The sequence below is a fragment of the Neoarius graeffei genome, chromosome 14 (genome assembly GCF_027579695.1).
Source record: "Neoarius graeffei isolate fNeoGra1 chromosome 14, fNeoGra1.pri, whole genome shotgun sequence".
Taxonomy (NCBI): Eukaryota; Metazoa; Chordata; class Actinopteri; order Siluriformes; family Ariidae; genus Neoarius; species Neoarius graeffei.
This window is the reverse complement of record NC_083582.1, coordinates 1,944,166-1,953,736: the sequence shown is the minus strand read 5'-3', so window position 1 is coordinate 1,953,736 and position 9,571 is coordinate 1,944,166. Positions and strand designations below refer to the sequence as shown.

Below are 9,571 nucleotides of genomic sequence, written 5' to 3'. Positions count from 1 at the left end.
TGTGGGTTATGGGTGTGTGAGTATGTGGGCGATGGGTGTGTGGGTGATGGGTGTGTGGGTTATGGGTGTGTGGGGGTGGGTTATGGGCGGTGTGGGTTATGGGGGTGTGTGAGTTATGGGTGTGTGGGTTATGGGTGTGTGGGTTATGGGTGTGAGGGTTATGGGTGTGAGGGTTGTGGGTGTGTGGGTTATGGGGGTGTGTGGGTTATGTGGATGTGTGGGTTATGGGGGTGTGGGTTATGGGGGTGTGTGAGTTATGGGAGTGTGGATGTGTGGGTTATGGGGTTGTGTGAGTTATGGGAGTGTGGATGTGTGGGTTATGGGGGTGTGTGAGTTATGGGAGTGTGGATGTGTGGGTTATGGGGGTGTGGGTTATGGGAGTGTGGAGGTGTGGGTTATGGGGGTGTGTGAGTTATGGGAGTGTGGATGTGTGGGTTATGGGGGTGTGAGTTATGGGGGTGTGTGGGTTATGGGGGTGTGGGCGTGTGATTGTGGGTTATGAGTTAACTCCACATTAATTCCCGTAGTTTTGGGACAGGATGTCCAACAAGTTCATCCAGGTGTGATTGTCAGGTGTTGGGATTCGCTCCCCAGTAGACCACCATTAGTGATTCAGATCATTCCCATTTTTGACCCCTAGGTGCAATAATCACTCTAAATGGGGCTGTGAACGCAGAGCACAATGATTACACAACGCTGAGAAAGACGAGAAAATCGACAGAACACGAGTTTACATCTGTCAAACAGCAACATTTTAAAAATCTTTGGTCATTCATAAGGTAATTAATATTTCAGTGCAGTTTAAAATGTATGGAGTTGTGAATGAGGACTGGAAGATTAATATTTATTAAATGGATGATATAAAGGGCGGGGCTCTGCACAACCTGCCCTTATCGACAAATCACCACTGTATTAATCTGACTGCATTACACAGAGAATGACATTGTGAATGATAACAACATGATTAAAAGGATTAAACGTCCAATGTAAAGTATTCCAGATTTTATTTCTCACAAGGTTCAGATTCTCCAAAACAATCAAAAGGCTAATTAACACTGATGATCACTAAACTTACAGATACATGAGAAGGAAAATATTATATAAAAAAAAAAACAAATGCAGAAAGATATATTTCACAGAGCAAGTTAGAAACTTGGTCAGTTATTTTAACCCTTTCCTGTCCTGCCATGGAGAATAACTTTCTCTGCTCCATCTACTGGACAAACAGTGAAACTGCAGGTAAAGTTTTGAAGACAGATTTATAAGCAGAGGAATCAGTTTGTGCTATTAGTTTAAAGATTAGAGAATCTCATCTCATTATCTCTAGCCGCTTTATCCTTCTACAGGGTCGCAGACGAGCTGGAGCCTATCCCAGCTGACTACGGGCGAAAGACGGGGTACACCCTGGACAAGTCGCCAGGTCATCACAGGGCTGACACATAGACACAGACAACCATTCACACTCACACCTACGGTCAATTTAGAGTCACCAGTTAACCTAACCTGCATGTCTTTGGACTGTGGGGGAAACCGGAGCACCCGGAGGAAACCCACGCGGACACGGGGAGAACATACAAACTCCACACAGAAAGGCCCTCGCCGGCCACGGGGCTCGAACCCAGGACCTTCTTGCTGTGAGGCGACAGCGCTAACCACTACACCACCGTGCCACCCTAGATTAGAGAATATATCTGATAAACATTCTATAATTTCAAAATATGTAATTATTGGAACCCAAAAAGCCTCTTCACAATACAGTTACAGTGGATGTAAAAAGTTTACACACCCCTGTTAAAATCACAGGGTTTTTAAATGTAAAAAAAATAAAACAAAAGAAATTATGTCTGATTTTTTTTCCACCTTTAAATGTGATATAGTAACCACCACCAAGTGAAAAACAAATCAAAATGTTTTAGGGGGAAAAAAGAATAAATTGGTTGCATTTTTGTTGGTTTCTATATAAATGTAAAGGTTGGAAATTTCATTCTCAATTTTTGATTTTAATTATTTTTTTTAATCACAAGTTCATGTAGATTTTTATATCCACTTTACATTAAAAATAATTATGAGAATCGTTGACAAATCAATAAACCTCAGTTTCCTATCTAGAGTAAATTAATCACTCATATATTAATAGATTAATCCAAAATAAAACATGTGCAAAGAATGCTGAAAACTGTCGTCCTGTTAAATGAGTAATATCTCGTGAAATGAATTATCAGCCACTGTGATACTCGTACATATCACTAGAATCTGGTCATGAAGCTGAATGTGTTGTTGGGTATTGTGGGATGTGGATGTGGCTGAAGTCTTCTCATTCAGGTAAGCTGGACTCTCTTCAATCAGATCCAGATGTTTTTTTGTGTCAGAAAGCAGAGAAAAGTGCCATTTCATTAAAATGTATTAATGTATTCTTAAACTTTCAACAGCATCTGACAGGGTAAACTCTTTCCACTCAGCAGGAATCTCCCCGTCACCACAAAACTGTTTGTTATTGCATTTTTCAAGATTTTCCTGAAATTCACAAACAAACCATTTCCAGTAAGCTAACGTGGAAAAATCAGTGGAGATTCCCCATTCAGCAAACACCCCACCTGCTTTCCTGTAATCTTTATAAGGAACAAGAGTCTCAGATTCACTGGATGGGGAAAAGGAGCGGCCACTTGCTACATATGTTGTGCAAAACTCTATGGCGAATTCTGTTGTGCCGTCATAATACGATCCTCTCACTGCAGTGGAGCGATGATAATCAGCATTGTGATCTCCAGGATGACCTTCTTGGCTGTGGGTACAGACGGCTCCACAGAAAGGACACTGTTTCCAGCAGCACCCACAGAAATGTTTGATTAGAATCTCATCAGGTCTTTCTCTGAACTTCTCCATGGAAAAGTGTGAAATCTTACTGAGACGTCTCTTTAACTCTTCAACAACAGCTGGGAGTTCCTTCCTTATGGCTTCCACAAGAACATCGTAGTCAATGCCATCTTTACACTCTTCATCACACAACTGAACTCTCGTATCTCCTAACTCATCTGCAAGGCTCTTAGTAAAAACATCCAGCCACTGATTTGCATCACCTTTGACACGTTTGACTTCATCTGTCGTCTTTGTTGCAGCAGTGATGATGCTGGTCTGTTTCTGATCAATGCACTCTTCAATTACAGAAACTGCTTTTGGGTTTTCAGCTGCCATGAACTCTTTAACCCTGGCCTTGATGAACTCCTCAAAGTGGACTTTAGGATTGCACGTGTACGTTAAGTAGTTTTTAAACCTCTCATCCTTATCTCCCTTCTGCTCTGCTAAAGACTTGAGAATGTGTTTTTCCAGATCAGCTCTGTTCCCATTAAATGGTGCTTTCTCTCTCATCTGTCCAGACACAAATGGAGCGATCTTGTTGTAGACACTCTGAAGAATCGCTTCTTTCAGTTTACCGCAAACCCGGTCTCCAAGTATCGCTGCTGATGTTGCTCCCTCACAGTATTTCTGAAAGCTGTTAAAATACTCATCCCTTTTCTTTTCAAAATAATTAAGTGGATCATTTACTTCTCTGAATTTCCTGTGAAGCTCTGAGATGCTTTGTGCTGACTGTTCACACACATAAAGTGAGAGATCGACATAGAAATCTTGGTTAAAGACAGAGACATCATCAGATAACTTTCGATCTTTCTTGAATTGTGTTTCAAAATCCTGCACCTGGGTTTTGACGTCATGTGCAATGCGTTGAATATAATGTGAATTGTATCCCTGTGTTGAGAACGGAAATGACTCCACCTGTTTTTTGGTTTGTTCAGTGACCTGATTAATGAGATCACGTATTGGTTGGTTTAAGTTCTCTGGTGTAAGAGGATTTCTCCACAAAAATTTGTCGATATTCCTTTTCATCGCGCCCTTGGAAGTTGGGATATAGCTGCTGTAATCACTGACAATTCCAATTCCTCTATACTTTGAAGAACGCTTTCGATTTGAAACCAAGTCATGTTTGTAGACCTCTCCCACAACTTCAGTTATCTCATTTGAGATGTTAACATCTTTGATTTTTGGAGCTTGTTTAGTTATTTCAGAGACCCATTGTTCCCACATGGAATCAAACTCCTTACTTGTGTTCATTTTACAGTTAGTTTCTCTTTTAAGTCTTGAAGCAAGCTCTTTGCTCTTTTCAAAGAGTGTCTTCTCATAGCTCACACGTTGCTGATCAAGGTTTTGTCTCATGCTTCTCTGCTGAATGCTATCATCCACTTTCCTCTTTGCTTCCTCTATTAGATCATCATGGAGGTTCTGGATTTGGGTCTCAAATCTGCATTTCCACTGAATCAGTGTTTCCTTTTCATTGTCTTCTTCAAAATATTGTTTAAATGCATTTTGGACATCCTTTAGTGTTCCTGCCATTTCTTCTTTCAGAACTTTCCTCTGGACTGTTTCTATGTTTCCACTGGCTACTCTGTTCAGCATTTTGTTTTCTACAGTCATCATTTCACTCCTCAGACTCCAGGTCCAGTTCCCATACTTCTGCTCCAGTCTCCTGTACACTGAGATCTCTTGTGCATTTTTAAAACTGAAAACAAAATTTTCGTCCAGTAGAGCATTCCACAGATCTTTCACACGCTTTTGAAACTGTGATAATTTCAGGCCATCTGTAGTTTTTGCACGAGAAAGAATATCTCTCTTTAGTCCTTGGATGTTTTTGCTGTAGCATGGGTTTGGTGGTGCCATGGGTGGAGAACCCTCCCAGAGCTGTGAAAAATACTTCACATCACGCTCTACATCAAATGCAATGACATCAGTGAAATTTTCTGTACAGTCGTCTTCATCTTTAGCTGCTAATTTAGTCATTTTATCCAGCGTTTCCTGCAAATTTCTCCTTCCATCCAGGATTTTCTCTCTAGCTGTAATATCAGAAACATTCTGATGCACAAACATGCAGCTGGGGTTTAGCCTGACCTTCTTCATCCTCAGGAATGCATGAACAACAATCTGGAGTATTTCCTGCATCTCAGTTGGGTTCTCTCCAAAGATGTTAATCAAAGTCATGTTTCCTAATCCTACCACAAATGTGGAAAGTTCATTGTCATGATGGATGGTGTTGCTTCCAGCCAGTTCTGGAGCTCTGAGACCTTCAGTATCAACAACCAAAATGTAGTCAATCTTCCACTCTTCCTTCATGTCCTCAGAAACTCTAACCAGCTGCATAAAGGCTCCTCTGGTGCATCTGCCTGCACTGACTGCAAACTGGAGCCCAAACATGGCGTTCAGCATGGTGGATTTCCCAGAGCTCTGAATTCCCAAAACTGACAACACAAAAACTCTCTGGTCTCCCAGTATCCTGATGACTTCATCTAAAACAGCTGAAACCCAGGTTAGAGGAACATAAGCTGCATCACCGTCCATCAGCTCCATCGGGTGCCCAGATATCATGAGCTTAGCAGCAAGTTCAGGCAGTTTATTCACGTTTCCAACCCGGTTCCCTCTCATGCTTTTTTCTTCAGAGACTGAGGCTTCATAAATCTGGCCCATCTCTCTCAGCATGTGGTCCAAGCCAAAGTTGGCAGCATTCAGTTCTTCTGATATTTTTTGTAACTTTGATTCTTCAGCCTTCAGTTTGTCCAGATTTATTCGTTCAGTTTTTTGCTTTTCAGGTTTGTCTTGCTTTTTTTTCAAATCATGCACATCTATCCATTTTTGGTAATATTCTTGTTGGATGGTAGAGAGTTTCTCTGAAGTGAATTCAGTCAGCCCAATTACAGTCCATCTGAGGAAATACACTCTCTCACTGACTGACAGGTTTAATCTCTCACTGATCAAACCATCGACAAATAACTTCATGAGGTCACTGAATCCATGTTCCTGTTGTTCCCTTCTGAGATCCTTCATTTTAGTTTTCTTGTTGCTGAGCTCGTTTTCTATGTTGTTACTTTGAAGTCGCCGTAAGTCTTTGCTCGTTTGGCACCAGTCGTGCCACAGTTTTCCCTGGCAGGGCAGATATTTCTCTTTTACCCTCAGTGGATCTTTTTCTTTGAGAAAACCCATTATATTTTGTGCAGCTTCCTTTCCTCTCTTACAGGCCTCATTGTGCTCATCCACACTGACCTCTGAGTTGTTGGTCATTTTCTCAAGATTGAAGGTCCTGTGGTTTTGTGAGAGACATTTCCTGATAATATTTCTGAGTACATTAGATGCATTAGACTGACTTCCACTTTTTAGTTCCACTCTGTATTTTCCTGTACCGATCTCACACACATCATCTTCATCATCATTCTCTTCATCAGTAAGAACAACAATGAGAGGTGTTGGGGATTCGCAAAGCTCCTCTACAAGTCTCATATTATTATCATCCTCATCAAGCTTAGGCAAAAGTACAACATTTACAGATGCCGTGGTCGTAAGTATCTCTCTCTGAGTTACAGCTCTGCTGGAATCACCATGAAGATTACAGAAAGCAACACATTCAGTGAAATGATCAGAGCTTTCCTCAGATGGACAGTACCAAGCGATCTCCACCACTCCGTCCATCAGTAGACGGTTTCTGCTGCTGCCTGGACAGTGTCTGTGGAAAAATGTGTTGTGCCTCTCATTAATCAGGTTGTTGATCAGCTGAGACTTGGATGAGGAAACAGACCCAAGCCTGAAGAATGCCACCATTGGAGTTTCTGCTTTGGAAACAGGTCGAGTCTCGCTGATGATTTGTCCTGAAGCATCAGTCGACTTCCAGCTCTTGTTGATTTGCCGCATTGTCCAGAAAGGAAATTCAATTTTCCCACTAAAGGGTACCAGCAGAGGGATCGCATACTGACACTGTGCCAGTTTAGTCACCATGATTTGTTGAAGAAAATGATCTGCACAAAGGAACACTGCCATCTGAACATCCATTGGGTGAATCTCAGCCTGTTTCCTTTCAGTCTTTACATCCTGTTTTTTACGAAGAGCAGCAAAAGCACCTCCTTTAGCTCCTGTCAGAGATTTAGGTACGTTGGTTTCGTTTCTGACAGAGATGTGTCTTGCTCTGTAATCTCCTGTCAAAAGCCGCTGCATGAAAACATGAACCAGTTCGTTCTCTTTACTGGGCTCTTTGTACTCTAAAGTGGATTTGGATATTTCAAGAAAGTGTGTGCTGGTAAGTTTGTCTTCATATTTCTTCTTCAGACCAAGTCGAAGCAACAGGTCTTCTACTCCATTTGATTTTCTCTCCTGAGAAAAAAAATCACACAAAATATCACTAGCATTTAAAATAAATAACTGAAATGCCTTTTTCTCCGCATGCTAGACATGTAGACAAGCTGAGGATGGACATCTTTCTGTGGTGTGGTGTTGCTCACCATCTGGTGCTCTTTGTTTTCTTCCAGTGAATGTTGCGGTCTCAACTTATAGTGTTGGACAGACTGCTTTCCTGGATGCTGAGAACAGATTAGATTAGATCAGATCAGATTCAACTTGATAGTCATTTGACAAGTGACAAGTACTAAAGCAACGAAATGCAGTAATTAATGTCTGTCACCACCAATAATAAATAATAATAAACATCTTCCACCACTAGCAAGTTCTCAGCTTGCAATCCCAATGAAGAGAGTCACTGGTAATGTTTGAGGTTTGGGATGTAATCAGTGTGAATACTTGATCCAGATTGAACAGGTGATGCTTTATAAACAAATACAAACGCAGAAACAAAGAAGTTGTGGGCTTTTGTTTTTTGAATGAAGCTTTCCAAAGCTTCACAGGAGATCTAGATAAGACCAGACTTGATCATCAGGGCTGGGATCCCACAGGATGCAACACGAAGTTTGTGTGAGGGGAAATTTTTCACTTATTTTACTTTTCAACTTGCACCCTGGTATAATGATCACACTTACACCTGAAGACAGACCACTGAAAAATTAGAACGTAAACGGCATCAGACTAAATTGGTAGTATTCCAGTTAGCATGGAAGGAGAGCCTCCTGAAGTATAGTAAATTGTTCTACAGGCCTTCTGACTTTCACAGCACACTTGCAGCATGGTGACCAGAATAAAGATTGTGGCAGCGGGGGCATGGTCAAGCGCCGGTCTGTGACAGGAGGGCGGAGTCAGGGAAGGTAAGTGGCAGAATCACTTCACCTGAGAGCAATTAACCTGTGTTTGTGTGTCTTCCCAGTGACCGCGCCCTATATGAGGAGGGAGAGTGAGAGCGGAGGTAGCTCATCTCCAGACCAGACGCCGGTTGTGTGTGTGTGTGTCTGAGTGGGAAGTTGTTCACTGAAAAGTGTAGCAATAAAAGCCATATTAACCAACCTCATCTCTGTCCTGCCGTCCTCTGTGCTCCACCCCTTCGTTAGAACTGTTACAGTGGTGCCAAAACCCGGGACCTGGAGCACAGCAGCCTCTCAGCCCATGGAGTCCTCCCCGTTCGCTGAACTGATCCACGCCCTCGCCACGGCCCAGCAAAGCCAGCACCTGGCGCTACTCACCCTCCGAAAGGAGCAAGAAGAGCGGTTCGAGGCCCTGGTGTTGGCCCAACAAGAAGATCGCCAGTCGTTCCGGCACCTCCTCGCGTCGGTGGGGTCCACCAGCGCTCCTGCCGCGGGCCCATCTCCCCTCACTGTCACCAAGATGGGCCCGCAGGACGACCCCGAGGCGTTCATCACGCTCTTTGAGCAGGTCGCCGAAGCCTCGGGGTGGCCGATGGAGCAGCGCGCGGCGCACCTCCTCCCCCTGCTCACGGGAGAAGCACAGCTGGTGGTGCTACAGCTCCCCGCCGACCGCCGGCTGGCCTACGCGGACCTCCGCCGGGCCGTCCTCCAGCGCGTAGGGCGCACCCCAGAACAGCAGCGCCAGCGCTTCCACGTGCTGCGCTTGGAAGAAGTCGGCCGGCCGTTCGCGTTTGGCCAGCAGCTCCGGGATGCCTGCTGGCGGTGGCTGAGGGCCAACAACCGCGACGCCGAAGGAATCCTCGACCAGGTGGCGCTGGAACAGTTCGTCGCTCGCTTGCCAGCAGGAACTGCGGAGTGGGTCTGGTGCCACCGTCCGGCGTCGCTGGATCGAGCAGTCGAGCTGGCGGAGGACCATTTGGCGGCTGTCCCGGCGGCAGGACAGCAGATGGCATCTTCTCTTCTCTCCTCTCTCTCTCTCTCCCCCTCCTCCTGTGTCCCGTCCTCGCCCCATTCCCCCTCCGCGATGGCGGGGGCCGGCACCCCCCCAGCTGGCCCGACGCACCCGCGGTGCCCTCCCGTTTCTCCCTTCTGTGTCTGTCTCTCCCCCACCTCAGGTGAGTGAGCCCCAGATCACCGGTGCAGAGGGAAAGCCCGGGCCGGTTTGCTGGCGCTGCGGGGAGCCGGGCCACCTTCAACAGCAGTGCATGGCAATGGAAGTGGGCGTGGTGGTTCGGATCCCCGACGCGCCAGAGGCCGCCCTCGATCGGGCCGGAGCGTATCGCATACCGGTGAGTATTCAAGGGGATACATATCAGGCGTTGGTGGATTCTGGTTGTAATCAGACCTCAATTCGCCAAAGCCTGGTTCAAAACAAGGCATTGGGGGGAGCACAAGGCATGAAGGTGTTATGTGTGCATGGGGATGTTCACAGCTACCCTTTGGTGTCGGTCCAC

At 44.9% G+C, this 9,571-nt stretch overlaps 1 protein-coding gene across 1 annotated transcript; it reads right to left on the bottom strand.

Moving 5' to 3' along the window:
• Positions 1-2,403: 2,403 nt before the first annotated feature.
• Positions 2,404-7,353, bottom strand: LOC132898644 (interferon-induced very large GTPase 1-like). The gene is made up of 2 exons (XM_060940363.1): positions 7,311-7,353; positions 2,404-7,182 (listed from the first exon to the last, which is right to left on the bottom strand). Exons 1-2 carry the CDS (start codon positions 7,311-7,313, stop codon positions 2,404-2,406), a joined length of 4,782 nt encoding a protein of 1,593 aa, XP_060796346.1. The 5' UTR covers positions 7,314-7,353.
• Between the last annotated feature and the right edge of the window lie 2,218 nt (positions 7,354-9,571).